Below are 19,780 nucleotides of genomic sequence, written 5' to 3' on the forward strand. Positions count from 1 at the left end.
AGGTACACCTGTCAAAATGTGCTAGTATTCAGTGCATACTAGTACATTATGACTTGAACCTGCAGGGGGACCTTTAACTCAAGCAGAGCTATGTTACTTTTGCCTCCTCCGTGTCCTCTTTCTCCTGAACTCCCAATGGTTTAAGAGCCTCTGACTTCATCATGACCAATGCAGGGCCCATGGTCCTGCATTGAACATGAGGATGCTCAGGAACAGTTCACCACCAGGGCATGGGTGATCACCGTCTGCTGGGTGAGCAGAGGATCAGGCAAGTAAAACAACATTTCCATTCCCCAGACTAACCAAGCAATTAACTGGAGTTAAATATTCGTCTTCTTGAAAGCAGTGCGGTCGGACAGCAGTGAAAGGAGTGGGGCAGGTGCCCTGTTAACCACATTAGCTAAGCAGCCAGACCACCGAGGAAAACAGGACAAAGAAGACGAATATTTATGCACTTTCTACTCTAGTTGACAAGGAAGGACTAAATATAATTTTGATGAGACATTTATACATGAGGCAAACTTGTTTGCCCTTTATAGTTATGACTGTTGACGAATGAATTCAAATGAAGCATTGTATGTTTTTTAAGATATATGAGGATTCTACTTGCTTGCCTAGAACCTGCTATCAACATCATCTTCTGTCTGTAAAGGTGAACTGTTTTGCATAGAGGAATGTTTGCTATAGGAACATACAGAAATCACAAGACTTAACATTTTGTGTTTTACAAACACTATCCTTCACTGCAGGCTGTATGAATGTAATGTATCTTGTAAATGTGATCGAAGGATGTGTCAGAACCGGGTTGTACAGCACGGTCTTCAAGTCCGACTTCAGGTGTTCAACACCAAAGAGAGAGGCTGGGGGGTACGCTGCCTGGACGATATTGACAAAGGGACCTTTGTATGCATCTATGCAGGCAAGTTGCAACAGTATTCAGGATTTCAGTTATTATCTTTGAGTCCTATTTTTATTTCTAACATCAGGAATCACATTTGATTAACAGGAGTGTTTTCACACATTTGTTTGTTTTTTGTTTTTTTCCCCCCCTAAATGTGTATTAATAACTCATGTATATGCACGAAGTTCTAAGAGTAGTTTATCACTAAGAAAAAAAAAATACAGCTTGCTTATGAAAACCCTCTTTATACTCCATATAGTCCTGTTCATTGTCATATTATTTATTTTATTTATTTTTTAACTTAAGGTGGGCGTTTAAAATTAGCGGTATGACTCCCACTGCTGTCTCTGTCAATGAGGAGGGAGAGTCCCCGGAGAGCTGAAGTTCTCATGTACATCGCTGGATCGCAATGGGGCTCAGAGAAGTATTAGAGAAAGCTGCGGGGGCTGCTGCGCACCAATTTTTTATCTTCATGCATAGAATGCACCAAGGTAAAAAACCTTGAGCCTTTAAAACCACTTTAACCCCTTGCTGTCGAAGATGTCTCATTACTTCATGGCAATGAAAGGGTTCATACACCTCACAGCAATAGCAGCGTTGAGCATGATTTAGATTGATTCTCGGTGGCTGTAAAGTGAGGAAAATCCTTTCCCTGGATCTTCTGAAATTATTCCAAAAAGCCATCTACTCTGGCCAGGGAAACAACGGATATAGTTGTCAGTTGGTCATTGATCTGCATAGGCAGATGGCAGGGGTGATGGTAGGGATCTAATAGACTCCGTAAATAGTATTGGTCACCTACCTAATGATATAAGGGGTGGAAGGGAGTGCTTGTCATCCCCCTTGTAATAGTAATAGAGTTTTTTCAAATTAAAACACCAATGCACATATGTAAATGATTATGCAACCCATATTATTTATCAGTACATGTACTCCAGCAGCCTTACTTTAAACTACACACACATACCCATCAGATTCAGCGCTCACAGGGAACAATAGACCTGCATTTCTGAAGGTCTAAGAATGCTTGTGTTACTGCCTCCTGATCATCCGTTCTCCAGGTAATCACCCATAGCACAGCAATCACCCTCTGCTCTTCTTCCTTCTTCTAGCTCAGTGGTCTCCAAACTGCAGCCCTCTCCAATAGCTGTTCTACACTTCCCAAACCTATATCTGACTCCTCTCATTGCTCCAGTGCTGTCCCGGCTGCAGCATTGCACTTCTCACTTCCTGGTCTCACAGAACACAGTGAAAGCAGCGGTACTGTGTGTGCTTTTATGGGCGCACACAGCCCAACTCGACAACCCCTGTATGGGTGCCCCCATAGCATTCAGCTTGTTAACCACTTCAATGTCGGGCACTTTACCCCCTTCCTGCCCAAGCCAATTTTCAGCTTTCAGTGTTGTTGCACTTTGAATGACAGTTGTGCGGTCATGCAACACTGTACCCAGAAAAAATTTTCTCTTTTTTTCTTTCATACAAATAGAGCTTTCTTTTGGTGGTATTTAACCAATTCAATACCGGGCAATTTTACACCTTCCTGCCCAGGCCAGTTTTCAGGTTTCAGCGCTCTCACACTTTGAATGACAATTACGCGGTCATACAACATTGTACCCAAACTAAAATTTTATCATTTTCTTCACACAACTAGAGCTTTCTTTTGGTGGTATTTAATCACCGCTGCGGTTTTTATTTTTTGCTAAATTAACAAAAAAAGACCAAAAATTTTGAAAAACACACGTTTTTCTTTGTTTTTGTTATAAAAGTTTGCAAATAAATAATTGTTCTTCATAAATTTAGGCCGAGATGTATTCTGCTACATGTCTTTGGTGAAAATTAACCCAAATTAGGATGTATTTTTTAGTCTGTAGGAAAGTTATAGAGTTCACAAACTATGATATAGATCTGAATATTGATCAATCCTGAAGTACTGACAGCCAATCTAATTTCTTGAGGTCCAAGAATGTCAGAACAGTACAGATATCCTCCAAATGACCCCTTTTTGCAAAGTAGACAGTCCAACGTACTTCATAAGAGGCATGGCGAGTTTTTTGAAGTTGTATTTTTTTTGTCATTTTTCGGAAACTGAAAAAATTAAAAAAATTAGTTTCACTATTTGTTTTTTTGACATATTGTCACCAGTGCAGTACAGCGTCATCATATAACTGGCATGGCGGTGATCAGGGACACTGACTGGTGACAGTATGAAAACAAATATATATATTTATTTTTTTTTTACTATTTTTTATTAAATTTTTTTTCCTTTTTTTTTAAGATTTTTTTTTCATATTTCACTATGACCAAAGTAGTACAATGTTACCATGTTAACATTGAACTACTCTGGGCAAGTGATCATTATTTGTTTTTCTTTAACACTTTATGATTGCTGAATTTCATTGATATTTGCAATCATTGTTACTGAATGAAACTGATTCATTTAGTCTTTTGTTGTGATTAGCTGTGATTAGGCAAAGCTCATCACATGATACAGATGGGCTGTGATTGGCTTTGTTTGTACCATGTGACTGCTTTGACCAATCACAGCTAACACAATTGTATAGAATGGATGGCATGACAGGAAGCCATCCATTTGTATACAATTGACATGTGATCTGTTGTGATTGGTCACAACGGTCACATGACACTGGCAACTGGCCGGTGTATTGATATTTCATCGGCTGTGTCCTGTGGTAACAGAGCCGGTGACAGATCGCACCGCTAAACGGCCCCGTGGACGCGTGAGCGGCTCCTTGCTGACAGGACGTCATATGACGCCCAGTCACAGGGAGGAGTATCCCGCCTGGCCGTCAATCTGCTATAGACCAGGTGGGAAGATGTTAAGGAAGCACCTGCAGTAAGGAGAAGCAGACAGCGGCTCTTCCAGAAGAGAAGGTAAAGGACTGTTCTGTGCAGTATCGTTGCACAGAGCAGGTAAGTATAACATCTTTTTTTTTATTTTAATGAAAAAAAAAACCTTTTAGTATCATTTGAACCAATAATAATTGCCCTAGAATTATTGTTATCGCTTTGGCTGCTGCAGCCATATGCTGTGTGTGTTTGGTGTGTACGTTGGGGGCAGGCTAACCCTTTTTTTTTTTTTTTTTTTTGACCATTTTCAGTAGTGACACTAGAAACCAGAAGTGACATTTTTACATATCATTCCTGGGTTTATTTTAGCTAGGGGAGATCAGTGAATGGCTGTTTGCTGGGCTCCTGCTTCTCCCTCCCTCCCTATCCACCCCCCCCCCCCCCAGTGACACCTGTCATGCATAGGGGGCGCACCTTAGGGATCACAGAAACTGATCGGGTGGCTGTATAGCCGCCGGATTGCTTACATTAGAAAGCCAACAGACAATATAAGGAGTGTGTGAACATGTGTAAAAACCCCTGCTGCCACCCCTGTACTATTTACAACAATTGTAGTAAAATGGTTAATCTGATAAACCTCATGTTTTAACTTGTGGGCTGGTGTCAATTCTGTACAGGTAGTGCCTTGTGTTGTAAAAACGCAACACAATGTATCCCCTCCTTTTTTTTTTTTTCTTTTTTCTCCTCTGAATGGAGAGAGAGACAAATTGTATTTTTTTTTTCTTCTTGTTAGAGGAAAAAAATGTAAAGACAGAACAGTGTGTGTAGTTTAAAAAAAAAAAAAAAAAAGCTAGATCAGGTCAGTGTTTTTTAGGTACAATTATTAACTAAAGATTAAATTGATAGCAGTGTCAGGTAGGTTAAAAATTCACAATATTGTTTCTGGCCCTCATACTGGCGCAAACAATAAATCGCACACATGTGGTGTTGTGATCGTCATGACCGGGAGAATTTATTTTGGGTTCTTTTTGGTAGGTTATCTTAATAACAAGAAATTATAATGCTAAATTAAAATAAAAATTAAAATTTTTGGCGAGGAGATATCCATTACCATTTACCACCAAATGAAAGCCCAATTTGTCTTGTAAGGGGAACTACACTGCATCTGAGAAACAAAATCCTAAAACGTTTTTTAAGTCATTTTTCATATTCAAAGCAAACCCATCATCCATGTCTCCATGCTTTATTTTTCTGAGAAATCACTTTGAAAAACACCCCTAGCATTCCTGACTGCGGCCATCTTGAATAAAAGGCAGTATCATTTACTTATTGGAATCCATCCCCCTTAGCTTAAGCATGCAGGTAGGAGGGTGTGCATAGCTAAGAAAACCCGTCCTCCCCTCATTAAGACTTCTGGTATGTATGACATAGTTTGCCTAGGACACACATGCACACACACTCACACACACGTGCACACACACTCACACACACGTGCACACACACTGCATCCAGAAAGTATTTTGTTATGTTACAGCCTTATTCCAAAATGGATTAGATTAATTTTTTTCCTCTCAACATTCTACAAACAATACCCCATAATGACAACATGAAAGAAGTTCGTTTTGAAATCTTTGCAATTTTATTAAAAATAAAAAACGAAAAACCCACATGTACATAAGTATTCACAGCCTTTGCCATTACACTCAAAATTGAGCTCTGCTGTATCCTGTTCCCACTGATCATCCTTGAGATGTTTCCACATCTTGATTGGAGTCCATCTGTGGGAAATTCAGTTGATTGGACATGATTAGGAAAGGCATAAATCTGTCTATATAAGGTCCCACAGTTAACAGTGCATGTCAGAGCACAAACCAAGCCATGAAGTCCAAGGAATTGTCCGTAGACCTCTGAGACAGGATTGTATCAAGGCACAGATCTGGGGAAGGGTACAGAAAAATTTCTGCAGTATTGAAGGTCCCAATGACCACAGTGGCCTCCATCATCCGTTAATGGAAGAAGTTTGAAACCACGAGGAATCTTCCTAGAGTGGGCAACCTGGCCAAAATGAGCGATCGAGGGAGAAGGGCCTTAACCAGGGAGGTAACCAAGCACCCAATGGTCGCTCTGAAAGAACTCCAGTGTTTCTCTGTGGAGTGAGGAGGACTTTCCAGAAGAACAACCATTTCTGCAGCACTACACCAATCAGCCCAACAGAAGCCACTCCTCAGTAAAAGACAAATGGCAGCACACCTGAAGTTTGCCAAAAGGCACCTGAGGGACTCTCAGACCATGAGAAACAAAACTCTCTGGTCTGATGAAACAAAGAGTGAACTCTTTGGCCTGAATGCCAAGCATCATGTATGGAGGAAACCAGGCACCACTCACCACCTGGCCTATACTATCCCTACAGTGAAGCATGGTGGTGGCAGCATCATGCTGTGGAAATGTTTTTCAGCTGCAGGAACTGGGAGACTAGTCAGGATCGAAGGAAAGATGAATGCAGCATGAAAACTGATGATGAAAACCTGTTCCAGAGCGCTCTGGACCTTAGACTGGGGTGATAGTTCATCTTTCAGCAGTACAATGACCCTAAGCACACAGCCCACATAACAAAGGAGTGGCTACGGGCCAACTCTGTGAATTTCCTGGAGTGGCCCAGCCAGAGCCCAGACTTGAACCCGATTGAACATCTCTGGAAAGATCTGAAAATGGCTGTGCGCCAATGCTCCTTATCCAACCTGATGGAGCTTGAGAGGTACTGGAAACAAGAATAGGAGAAATTGCTCAAAAATAGATGTGCCAAGCTTGTAGCATCATACTCAAAACGACGTGAGGCTGTAATTGGTGCTAAAGGTGCTTCAACAAAGTACTGAGCAAAGGCTGTAAATACTTATGTACATGTGTTTTTTTTTTTTTTCTTTTTATTAAATTGCAAAGACCTCAAAACAAACTTCTTTCACATTGTCATTATGGGGTATTGTTTGTAGAATGTTGAGGAAAAAAATGAATTTAATTAATTTTGGAATAAGGCTGTAACATAACAAAATGTAGCAAAAGTTAAGGTGTGTGTGTTGTGAAAAGCGGAATTGAACTATATGTATTCAGCTTATGGCCAATACAGTAGGACCTCACAGTACTTGGTCATTAATAAATCTTAAGCTGGGCATACAATGTGCAATCTCCATTCTATCAGTAATGTAGTGCAAGGGCCTTCCTGATTGGACATAAATTGAATTGATTGTTAGGTTTGTCTTTATATTACATAGTTTTGGTAATGCTAAAGGTGACCATACACTATACAATCTGATAACATTTCTTTAGATCTACCAGCAACTATGTAGGACAAGGGCCTGCCTGATTTGATACAGACTAAGTTGATTAGATGTATCCTATTACATAGTTGATTAATTGAAAGAAGATTGTACAATCACATTGTATAGTGTATGGCCAGCCTAAAGGGGATTTATAGTCTGATAGTATAGTGTGTGGTCAGCTTTAAGGAGATTGTATAAACAGACTGTGGGGGCTATTTACTAAAACTGGAGAGTGCACAATCTGGTGCAGCTGTGCATAGTAACCAATCATCTTTCAGGTTTTATTGTCAGAGCTTAACCACTTGTTCCGTGCTGCACTATTTCAACTGGTAATTGCGCGGTCATGCAATGCTGTACTCAAACGAAATGTACGTCTTTTTTTTCACACAAATAGGGCTTTCTTTCGGTGGTATTTGATCATCTGTGTGCTTTTTATTTTTTGTGCTATAAACCGAAAAAGACTGAAAATTTTGAGAAAAAACTATATTTTTTACTTACGGCTATAAAAAATATATAGTAAATTCAAAGCTAATCATAAAGTTAGGCCAAAATATATTCTGCTACATGTTTTTGGTAAAAAAAAAATCCCAGTAAGTGTATATTGATTGCTTTGTGTGAAAGTTATAGCGTCTACAAACTATATGGTATAGACAATGGAATTTACACCATTTTTTGCTATACAGCGCTGTGCTAGTTTAACTGCAATTGCGTGGGCATGCAATATGGTACATAAATTAAATTTGTCTTTTTTTTTCACACAAATAGAGCTTTCTTTCAGTGGTATTTGATCACCTGTGCACTTTCTTTATTTTTTGATTCTGCGAACACTGCGGTTTTGTGTGCAATGTATCAAGTGACAGTGACCTACTGACACTGCACTTGCTGGGGGAGAAGGTGGAGGGGGGTAAGCATAGGGGCTAAACGCAGGTACTGGGGATGATCCCACTAATGCTGCGTTTTTGGGGACGTTATACTAATGTGAATTTTGGTATAGTGCTGATCTGTTCAGACACTATACTAGCAATGGAGGTTTATTGTGTATGTGAGCGTGTTCCTGGCAATCAAGGGGTTAAATGTGATTACTGCTTTACTAAAGGGCAATCTGACACTATCTGGGAGGGGCGCTAACTGATGCTAGCGCTATCTGAAGTCTCCAGTGACACTAATACAGTGATCAGCAAAAAAAATCTGTACACTGTACTAATGACACTGGTGACAGGGCAGTGAATGGGATTAACTGGGAGGGGGGGGGTGCGCGATCAAGGGGTTAAATGTGTCCTAGAGTGTTCTAACTGTAATTGTTTAGTGCTTTTACTCACAGTTTGTTGATTCTTCTCTCTCTAGGATGGAATGTGCCCAGAGAGCAAAGATTTCATCACTTCCTGTCCTGTCAACACAGGACAGGATAGGACAGGAATCATTCATCTGACTTCAACCGGACATCACTGGCCTAAATCAGATATTTGATCCCTCTGGGATCAAATTGGGGCACCGTGGGTTGGCGAGGGCACGCGTGCGTCCCCTCAGGCCCGCGAAAACTGCGTGAGCGTGAATCACGTGTATATATACGTGACTTTGCGCACAGGGGCTGCCCTGCAACAGTAAATGTACTGTGGGCAGTCCTTATATGGTAAATTGAACAGACTGAAGTTAGAAGCGATTGGCTACCATGCACAGCTGCACCAGACTGAGTGTACCAGTTTTGGTAAATCTCCCCCTGTATGTTATCAATATCATCACTAGTTTAACAATTCAGTGTATTGGACAGGAAATTCCTCTTCAATGTGCTCATTCAGGGCAAAGAAACAGGTTCACTTGGCAGAGCTGTGTAAATCTTAGGACTGGATGGACTGTTGGAAGGTACATCAACCTACCTTTATGTATTTTATCTCTGTATTTAGGTTTTTTTAACGATTTTAAAGAAGGATGTTAGTTAACAGGATAGCAAGCTATTGATTCTCTGGGAAGCACATCAGCCAGAGCTGGGGGCCGATGCAAATCTTTTTAGGTACATGCCTGTCCAACTACATAGGAGAGACTTCATACAACTGAGGAGACTGTTCATTTAATACAGGAAAGTGTTCATACATCAGAAAAGCTGGCTATTGAGCAGAATTTCAAACAGAAATTCTCATGGAAAGAATGTTCTAAGAAAGTTTGCTCATCTTTCTAAACCGAATTGGGTCAACTTGACGTTCATTTTCGACTGCAGTGATGAGAAAATTAGAAGGAGCTGGATAGAAAATTTTTCTCGAACGAAAACATTTCTGACTGTGTATGTGGCTTTCATTGGGGGTACACCAATACTGGTATCAGTGCCAATACAGAGTATTTGTGAAAATGACCCGATACCTGAGTCTTCAGGAGGGGAGGGAGAATTCTTTACTCAGCATATGCCTGAGCTAAGGGCAGATGGATAACAGGAAGTCAATGATACACATCATCTGCCCTTACTCAAGATGGCCACTGCCATAAATGCTAGAGGGGTGGTTTTCAAAGTGATATCTCAACAAAATAAAACATGGAGACATAGATGGATGGGGGAGTTTGCTTTAAATATTAAAAGTGAATAAAACAGCTTTTTTGGTTTGTGACGCTCAGATGTAGTGCAGTTCTGCTTTAAGCTGGCCAACTACATCAAAGTAATCACTCTCTGGCCAGTTCCTACTCCACTCTATGCTAAAGAAACTTAACCTTTCAAGCATGTCTTTAGAGTTGGAGGAAACCGGAGTACCTGGAGGAAACCCACTTTGGCACAGGAAGAACATGCAAACTCTATGAAGGTAGTATCCTGTTTGGAATAAAAAAAACACAGAACCAGTGCTACAAGGCATGAGTGCTAACCCCCTTTGCCACTCTTCTGCCCGTATGTTATGCGTCTGTAACTAACTTAATTGGCTAACTTCACCATCTATTTATCTTAAAAAGAAGATGGAAACGGGTGGCTTGTTGATGATCTGTCCACAATTCTGCAGCTGTATCTGAGGAAAGAAAAAAAAAAACTTGTATTAAGGGTTTTTTTTTTTAAAGAAATATACTTATCCAACAAAAAATATTCTAAATAATTTTACCAACTAACAAAATAATCTCTGTTACCCAGCAATGGTCAAGGTGGGTTGTTTTGGGAGAAAAGATCGACTGATGACACATACCAGAATCAGCCAAGTTACCTTCTGCCTGCGCAGTGGACAGATTGTCTGTTCACATCCATCCATCATTTTCATTCTTTGCTCTCATTAAAATCTGTGTTGTTTGAAATTCATTTAAAACCCCCAGATCATTATATATTTTCTGAGGCAGAGGCCATATAGCCCTTTGCCTACCTTTTAACCTGGCTGTGGGGAACTATTCCTGTCATTGATATGAGCTATATTCCTTCTACTGACACAAACGATGAGGTACCATTCTTTCCATTGCAATCATCGGTGAGGCATATTTCCTTTCCCTGACACCAGCGGTGGGGCCGTTTTCCTTCTACTGACAACAACATTAGGGCATACTTCCTTCCACTGATATAAACGTTGGAGCACTATTCCTCTGTGATACCAAAAATGAGGCACTATTCTTTCCACCTACACCAGTGGTCTCCAAACTGCAGCCCGGGGACCGAATATGGCCCTTTGCTTGCCTATATCTGGCCCTTGAGGCATTTTTCCTCCCACTGACATCAACGATCGAGCATAATTCCTACCGCTGATATCACCCATAGGGCACTATCATTCCTATTGACACTAACAATCAGGCACTTTTCCTTCTACTGACACCAATGAGGCACTAGTCCTTCAACTGACACCAACGATGGGGAACAAAAGATGGGACATTGTATACTCCCACTGGGCACAGTCCTGCCCCCCTAAAGTCTGAAGCATAATAAGCTGGCCCTTTTGTTTAGAAAGTTTGGAGACCCCTGACCTACACCAAAGATGGGGCATTATTCCATTCACTGACATCAGTGAATGGGCGCACTTCCTCCCACTGACACCAATGATGGGCACCATTCCTTCCAATGACATCATTGTCGGGCACCATTCCTTTCACTGATGGCAGCGATGGGGCACCATTCCTTTCACTGACGGCAGCGACTGGGCACTATTCCTTTCATTGACACCAGTGATGGGGCACTATTCCTTCCACAGACATCAACAATTGGGCACTATTCTTCCCACTAATACCAATGACGAGACACTATTCCTCCCAGTGATACCAATGATGGGATACTATTCCTCCTCCTATTGACCACAGTCACTTTGTAATTGTTTTTTACTCTCACTGGCCACCAAGTCCAATTCATTTGTTACTCCCACTGGCCACAGTCCGTTCCCCCTCAAATCTGAAGGATAATACACTGGCCCTTTTTGTTTAGAAAGTTTGGAGACCCCTGTTCTAGCTCTTTGGTCATTTTCGAACTCCACAACAGGATAGCTAAAGTGGATTACAGCTTCAAATCACCTGGGAACTTCCACTTCTCCATTATATTGGGCAGGAACTTGATACAGTCTTTGAGTTTAAAACAAAATTAAAACCAGCATAGTGTTACTCTGATTTATTTATACAAGGTAAAACGAATTAAAAACTACTATAACATGCTTGACATGTTTTGGCCATTCATGGGCATCATCAAGTGGTTCAAATGTATGTTTCCCTATAGCAACTGGTCAGGTCTTTCCTTTTGACTTTTTTGAGCTACATAGATCAGCTGGAAGTTAATGGCTTGCTATGGACAACAGACTGTTTCTATTAGAAATGGTTAATCTAGATTTGTATATTACATGTTATGTAGGACCTATCAGATTACTTAGAGCCAAAAGCAAAATTGTAATATATTACAGCTTAATAATTCTTAGATGTGGCTGCTGCATATTTTATTTTAATCTCTTTTACCCTATATTCTACCTGGTGCTCCAACCAGTAACACATTTCTGTATGATGTATTAAAGCAGTGTGCAGCTTCTAATGCACACTGAGCTACACTGGGGGGGTATTTGGAGAGTGCAAAATCTGGTGCAGCTCTGCATAGAAACCAATCAGCTTCCAGGTTTAGTTGTCAAAGCTTAATTGAGCAAGCTGAAGTTAGAAGCTGATTAGCTACCATGCACAGCTGCGTCAGATTCTGAGTACACCGGTGTTAGTAAATCTTCTCCATATTATGCATTAGAAGCTGCAGGAGTGTCCGAGCATGCCTCATGTCCTGGCTAGGGGGATGTCCATCATTATCCCCTAGCCTTTTCCTCCCTAGCCTTACTCTCTGGGGCCCACTGTTTTCATATATTGGATTTCAGTGCCTTTCAGTCAACATCACATTTGGGCATTACCACAGCTTCTTTTTTTCAAGAAGCTATGTACAAAACCTGTCAGGCTTCCCACCAGCCATGCTATGCCTGCATTGCATATAGAAGCACAGGAACTTAGTGATGAGGTCACTAAACAAGAAAATAAGGTATATATTGAAGGCTAGTTTTATTTAGTAATTTAATTAGCATGTTGAAGGAGGGGGGAGAAGGAAGAACCAGGGAGAGCAAAGCTTATGCATTTAAAAACTTTAATAAATATTCAAAAACAATTGTCTGCCATCTACATTTTACATCTATCGTTTTATTAATACAAGCCTTACATATTTTTTTTTTTCACTTGTAGGTCGGATTTTAATGAAAACTTCAAATGTAGAGCTGCAGAATACCAGCACTTCTGTAATGCAGCCTGATGACAATAAGCCTGCTTCCATTTTTTCTAAAAGAAAACGTCCTATTTCCCTCTCAGATTCTGAGGTCACTAATCTGCCACCAAGTTCTTCCAGCAACCAGAAGCTTAGGGATACTCAAGTGAGATCAGGCTCAAGTCATCAACCAGAATTTCTAAGCAGGTGTGAATCTTCTATATTATATCTGTTTTATTGCTACATCTTTTCTTGTTTTTCTTACAATACACATGCAGAATAGATGCACTTTAACTGCTTCCCGTCCACCCACTCCACATAAATGGCACGATGCGGGTTGACGTACCCATATGCTACCCCGCATCGGAGGCTCTTGCACATCCAGTGAGTTTTCAAAGTGTTGATTAATATATATATCAGCGTAGGGTCTGACAGTGGGTCCAAGGATTTCATTCCGATACCTAATGGCAGTCAGGGTGCTATTGTGTAGCCTGTAGCGATCTGTGCGTCCCTCCATGGATATTCCTCTCCAGACCATCACTGACCCACCACCAAAACGGTCCTGCTAAACGATGTTACAAGCAGCATAACATTCTCCATGGCTTCTCCAGACCTTGTAACGTCTGTCACGTTCTGAGGGTGAACCTGCTCTCATCTGTGAAAAGCACCGGTGCCAGTGGCGGACCTGCCAATTCTGGTGTTCAATGGCAAATGCCAATCGAGCTCTATGGTGCCGGGCAGTGAGCACAGGACCCACTTGAGGATGTCGGGCCCTCAGGCCACCCTCATGAAGTCTGTTTCTGACAGTTTGGTCAGAGACATTCACATCAGTGGCCTGCTGGAGGTCATTTTGTAGGGCTCTGGCAGTGCTAATCCTGTTTCTCCTTGCCCAAAGGAGCAGATAGAAGTCGTCCTACGGCCCTGTCCAGCTCTCCTAGAGTAACTGCCTGTCTCCTGCAATCTCCTCCATACTCTTGAGACTGTGCTGGGAGACGCAGCAAAGCTGGCAATGGCACGTATTGATGTTCCACGCTGGAGCCGTTGTACTGCCTGTGCAACCTCTGTAGGGTCCAGATATCGCCTTATGCTACCAGTAGTGACACTGACCGTAGCCAAATGCAAAACTAGTGAAAAACAGAAAAGATGAGTAGGGAAAAAAATGTCAGTGCCTGCCATCTGTAAAACCATTCCTGTTTTGGGGGTCGTCTCATTGTTGCCAATCTAGTACACCTGTTATTAATTTCATTAACACCAAAGCAGCTGAAACTGATTAACAACCCCCTCTGCTACTTTACTGACCAGATCAATATCCCAGGAGTTTAATCGACTTGATGCTATACTCCGATTAAAAAATGTTCATTTCATTTGTTTTGAGTAGAGTATGTGTGTGTGTGTGTGTGTGTGTGTGTGTGTGTGTGTATGTATGTGTGTGATTCATACATAAACATTCACATACATACACATATTACATTCATACGTACACATACTAGGGCCAATTTAGACAGGATACCGTTAACCTACCAGCATGCCTTTGGAGTGTGAGAGGAAACCGGAGTACCCACATAGGCACAGGGAGAACATGCAAACTCCAGGCAGGGGTCACCGTGGTTGGGATTAGAACCAACAGCCCTAGTACTGCCAGGCGGAAGTGCTAACTGTGTGTGTGTGTGTGTGCGCGTGTGTCCAAAAACTTGTGGCAAAATTACATTTTCAAAAGACTCATTATGCCTTTCAGAAAATACCTTGGAGTGTTTGCTTTTCAAAATGGGGTCATATCCTGGTGCTCCGGGGCCTCCAAAAATATGATAGGTTGTCAGGAAATTAGATGCGTAATTTATGCCCCTGTAATGCCTGAAGGTGTTCCCATCCAGGCTGTGAAAAAGTCTCACACGTGCTATCCTCATACTCAGTAGGCATATGAGAATATGTTTTGGGGTGTAATTGCAAGTATGCCTAAGCTGTGTGTGAGAAATGGCTAGTTAAAATGCCAAACAAAATGTATTTAATTTCTTCATTTTTTTTAAAAAAAAGTGACAAAACTACATTACAACTTTAAAAAACTCCCCATGCCTTTTACTATATACCTTGAACTGTCTACTTTCCAAAAAGTGGTCATTTGGGGAGTATTAGTACTGTCCTGACATTTCAGGGTTTCAAGAAATTAGATGGGCAGTCAGTACATCAGGACTGAACAATTTTTGGATATACTATAGTTTTGTAGACTCTATACCTTTCACAAAGACTAAATAATATACACTGTTTTGGGTTATTTTTACCCACAAAAATGGAGCAGCATATATTGTAGCCTAAATTTATTAGGAAAGATTAATTATTTGCAAAATTTTATAACAAAAACTAAAAAGTTGTTTGTTGTTTTTTTTAGAATTAAAAAAAAACCGAATGGTGGTTAAGTGCCACAAAAAAAGAAAGTTCTATCTGTTTAAAAAAATGATAAAAATTTAATTTGGGTATAGTGTTGCATGACTGAGTAATTGTCATTCAAATGTGATGGTGCTGAAATCCGAAAATAGGTCTGGGAGGAAGGCCAGTGTCCAGTACTGAAATGGTTAAAATGCATATGCATTTTTTTTTAGTTGCATTTGAAAACTGCTGCGCAAATACTGTCTGACTTAAAAAAAATTGCAATCCACACCATTTTATTCTCTAGGGCCTCTGGGGGTTGTAAGTAATTTTTTTTTTAGCAAAAAATGCTTCTTTTCACATGTAAGCAAAGTGTCAGAAAAGGCCTCATCTTAAAGTGGTTAACATGCACAGTACCAACTACTCCATATCCACAGACTTTGGTATTGAGAAAGTAAAAAAAAAAAAAATCTTTGGTAATGGCTAGGTTGGTCTCTGTATGCCATCCCAGTTACACCTCTGATATTTGTATTCTTACCCAAATCATTTCCAGGAATTCGGTAAAGCATTTACAGCTATTTTCTGGTGGTAATTTATTGCAGTAGAACTGTGTTTCTGGAGGTAGAACTATCTGAGCTTGATTCAGGCAAGCATTTACACCAGGCCTGGTAACATTACTGACATGAGTGCCAAATGGAGGTAATTCTTGCTACTGCCACTTTATGAACCTGTCACGATGGGTGCTGCAGATTCTTGAAGAATTACCACCAGTTTGCAGATTAGGAAGCTGGCAGGGCTCAGCTCTGAACTAGCGTACAGTGGTAGAGGAGATTATCCAGCCCAAAGCTGAATGTGGACAAAAGGGACCTGGGCTACTGGTGATGTTATTACCCAAACCTGGCAATGCCCATATTTGAGAAATAACTTGAGTCATGGGGGTGACCTGATGGAGAACTAAGGCTGCAGCACCCATTCGGTGGGCAAAGCCTGGTTGGGAACTGAGAGACTAGTTCCCCATTAGGTCCGCTATGCTTTTGACAGCAGATGGCTGTGAGTGGATTTGAAAGCAGCTATGGATGTGCACACTTCTGTGTGTTGCTGTTCGTTCACCTTTGCAAAAAAAAATAATGCACATTTCTTTTGCAGGTAAAAAAAATATACATTTATTATTTTTTTTGTTAGGAGCCTGTAAAGCATTGCACACATGATCAACAGATTGTGGGTTCGATGCAGGGCTCATACAGACTCCATGGGGTTTATTTACTAAAGCTGGAGAGTCCAAAATCAGACTCCCTTCTGCATAGAAACCAATCAGCTTCTAACCTCAGCTTGTTCAATGAAGCTTTGGCAATGAAACCTGGAAGCTGATTGGTTTCTATGCAGAAGGGAGTCTGATTTTGGACTCTCCAGCTTTAGTAAATAAACCCCCATGTGTCTGCTCGTACAGGCAGGCATTACACTCTGAGAGAAAGACTCGGTGAACTACCTAGAGTGCTCAACAGCACTTAATTGAGAACTACAAGCCAACAGCCGCAAAGGCTGTCAGTACTTGTAGTCTTCCCATTCAGAGCTCTGTGATTGAATGACATGGCCGTGTTTTTGTTTTGTTTTTTTGTTTCTGTTTTTTTAATTGTGACAGTGAGCTTGGGGGAGAAGATCCCCCACTCACTGTCAAAATGGGGGGATTGGGACTGTGCGGGGACAGGTGCACCTGTAACATGTTACAACCTGAATATGGGTGAACTTATCCTTTAAGGGCCAGGTGGTGCAGAAGGCAGGATGGGGAGAATATATTGCTACTTTATGATCTGAAGAGGCTCTTGCAAAACACTTTGCAGCTGAATTTTGTGGTGTCTAGGGCAATCATGATATATAAATGGAATGCCTAATTAAACAGTATGCGCAGCATATGGTTATCGGCAGATATCATTTAACATAATTAAAGCTAAAAACATGTCTTGGGTAGGTGTTCACAGTTTTTTTCAATTTTCTTTCAATTTTCTTTCCCCAGAAACAAAAAAAGCAGATTTCAAGAAAAAAATGTAAATTACACATCTATTAGGAGACCTAAAACCAAGACTGCTATTCTCCAGAAACGCAGAATGCAGCTCAGGGAAAAGGTAATATTTAAAAAATGCCATACTGTTTAACTGAACAAAAGAATCTTATGCGATCATTGCAGTAATAATTAGGCCCCAAACCATCTTCCTATTGTGACTGTTAACACATTTGGAATAAGAGTAAATAAAGAACTGATTGTTGTGACTCAGCCCTTTATCACTGGAAGTTTTAACATGATTAAATAAATAACCCGGGTGGATACTGGTATATGGTACAGGCTAACAGATCTTGATGCTAGAAACCCAGAAATAAATACTAAACAAAAACATATTCTTTCTAGTTTCGGTATTTCAGAGAAACATTCATTTAATTCAAACCTTTTTTTTTTTAACTAGAAGTTGTGCCTAAGAGCACAGCCCACATAGTGCCTGCTATTATTTTTAATAAGCCCATTTCAATCACCCATGAAGCCTCCTACTCAATTCAGTGTATACCCTGTTATTCCTGTTACTTTGGAGATACACCTTACCGCAAGAACTATTCTCCTTCCATCCACTGCCCCAGTGTCCAGTGAAAGTACCGTTACTGGATGATTTACTGTAATTAGATAGTGGTGCAGCAGGTAAGTAAATATAATAAAGCATATGCATAGTTGGAACTGAAAAATAACATTTTGACAAATATTGTCTTTAGTCAGGATTATATATTTCATTTTGCTTTTATAATACAATGCATTCTTATTTGCCAATGGGATCAAGTTTTAGGCTTTTTTTCACATGTATTTTAGCTTCTTACTTCCTCTTGCTGAAAATAAGCCTATTGAATACAAAGCTCAATAACTCAAGCTGAAATGTAGAAAAATTACCACATAGCTTAGGCTTGGGTCACTGTCTGGGTCTGAACCTGCAACCTCTGTTATATCTAACTAGCGCTTCTTAATGTGCTACCTGAGATGCTGTACAGCTCTCTATCTGTTCCCTTGTACAATCTTGCTTTGTACCTTGTTTCTGATGAACCTTGAACTGTTTTGCCTTTCATTTCTATTTTAAACTGAATGGGTTGTTTTACAAAGTGAGGGCTTATATATACTTTAAAGTGGCTGTGAACCCAAACAATGAACTTCTATATTTAAGAATCCAAAAAAGGGCAAAACAAGAGAATTGGAAATGCTTTCATAGGTACTAGAACACTTCCCTGGACTACAGAATAATTAGCCTTTATGCTGTAGAAATCTAACTGTGGGAGTAATTTTAGCAAAAGACAACCAGGCAGAGTGTGAGCCCCATAAGTTCATACATTTACCTGTTGAGGGGCAAACTATTATTTACCAAGCACATCCACCTCACAAGAGTAGAGCTGTATGTTGTTGTTTTTTTTTTTTTCCAGGTAAGCAGTAGAAGTATTTTTTTTTTTTGGCAGTAAAAAAAAGAAAAGTCAGAGGAGCTTCTTTTGAAGAAATAAAAGGGAGGCAATCCAGGTTTCTGAGTAAACAGACCTTTAGATCACAGACCTTAGGCAGAGACAAGGTACTGGCCAGAAGTTCTGTGACTGCAGACCAAAATGTGTGAACAAGAGAGCACTGCCAGATTTAATGGAAAAATGTGTTGTCTGCTCCACATCTCATAAAAAAGAGGGCAATGGAGTGGAGGCCTAAATTGAGCAATTTAGGGGGTGTGCAGTGATCCTGATAAGGTAATTCAACTGAAATTATTGTATCCCTAGTGGAGATTACTTGGGTCATATAAGTGAATTCATATTCTCGCCAGTCCTCTGCCATCTCACCTTAGTCTTGTGATATCTGCTAACTTTGGTTGGTGGTAATGTCATATAGAATTTAAATATCAGCCTGGTGCCATCCACCTGAAGTTGAAGTGCAATTGTTTTACTAATATGTTGTCTATTGTGCACACAGGGTGCGGTGATGGTGCAGCACAGTTCTGATGATGAAGACTTTGTCGTACCTGTCAGTTCTCAAAAACCACTGCACAAAAGCCACTCAGGACATGAAGGTACTTATGTGTCGTAGGTGGCAGTTTGTAATATAGCATAATGTTCTTCAAATTCCTTCAGGTGTTAAAGGGTTGGAACCATAACCAAACTACAATTTTCTAGTGGTTCTTTTCTTTCCTGAGTTAATTCAAAATTAAAAATGTTGTGTTGGTTGAAGACCTATCCACTTAGCATGTTCCTACCCTACCAGTGCTTGCATGAAACAAAACACTGAAGATAGTACTTTTACCTGAAATAGGCATAGAAAAAAGAATATTGTCAAAATGGTGTGGTTGCTGTTTATGACCATCTAATATATTGGAATATATACTGTATATCTGAATATCATTTTAACGTTCATTGCTAGCAAAGGTAGCAAAAAAGAAATAGAGAGCATAATGCAGAAACTATAGTATCTTACAGGAGTGAGTACACCCCTCACATTTTTGTAAATATTTTATTCTATCTTTTCATGTGACAACACTGAAGAAATGACACTTTGCTACAATGTAATTTAATGAGTGTACAGCTTGTTTAACAGTGTAAATTTGCTGTCACCTCAAAATAACTCAACACCCAGCCATTAATGTCTAAACTGCTGGCAACAAAAGTGAGTACACCCCGAAGTGAAAATGTCCAAATTGGGCCCAAAGTGTCAATATTTTCTGTGGCCACCATTATTTTCTACCACTG

At 40.3% G+C, this 19,780-nt stretch overlaps 1 protein-coding gene across 8 annotated transcripts in view; it reads left to right on the forward strand.

The window, feature by feature from the left end:
• The window catches only part of LOC149444317 (histone-lysine N-methyltransferase SETDB2-like), a 71,498-nt gene that overhangs the window by 40,148 nt on the left and 11,570 nt on the right, over window positions 1-19,780 (forward strand). For all 8 annotated transcript variants that reach the window (XM_089654680.1, XM_089654675.1, XM_089654682.1 and 5 more), the window contains 4 exons: window positions 750-919; window positions 12,658-12,883; window positions 17,049-17,157; window positions 19,011-19,107. In XM_089654680.1, coding sequence (XP_089510806.1) covers window positions 750-919; window positions 12,658-12,883; window positions 17,049-17,157; window positions 19,011-19,107 — 602 coding nt within the window. The remainder of the gene's footprint in view (window positions 1-749; window positions 920-12,657; window positions 12,884-17,048; window positions 17,158-19,010; window positions 19,108-19,780) is intronic.

Source organism: Staurois parvus, unplaced genomic scaffold (genome assembly GCF_062004578.1).
Source record: "Staurois parvus isolate SC_StPar_1 unplaced genomic scaffold, SC_StPar_1.0 ptg000789l, whole genome shotgun sequence".
In the NCBI taxonomy this organism is placed as follows: domain Eukaryota; kingdom Metazoa; phylum Chordata; class Amphibia; order Anura; family Ranidae; genus Staurois; species Staurois parvus.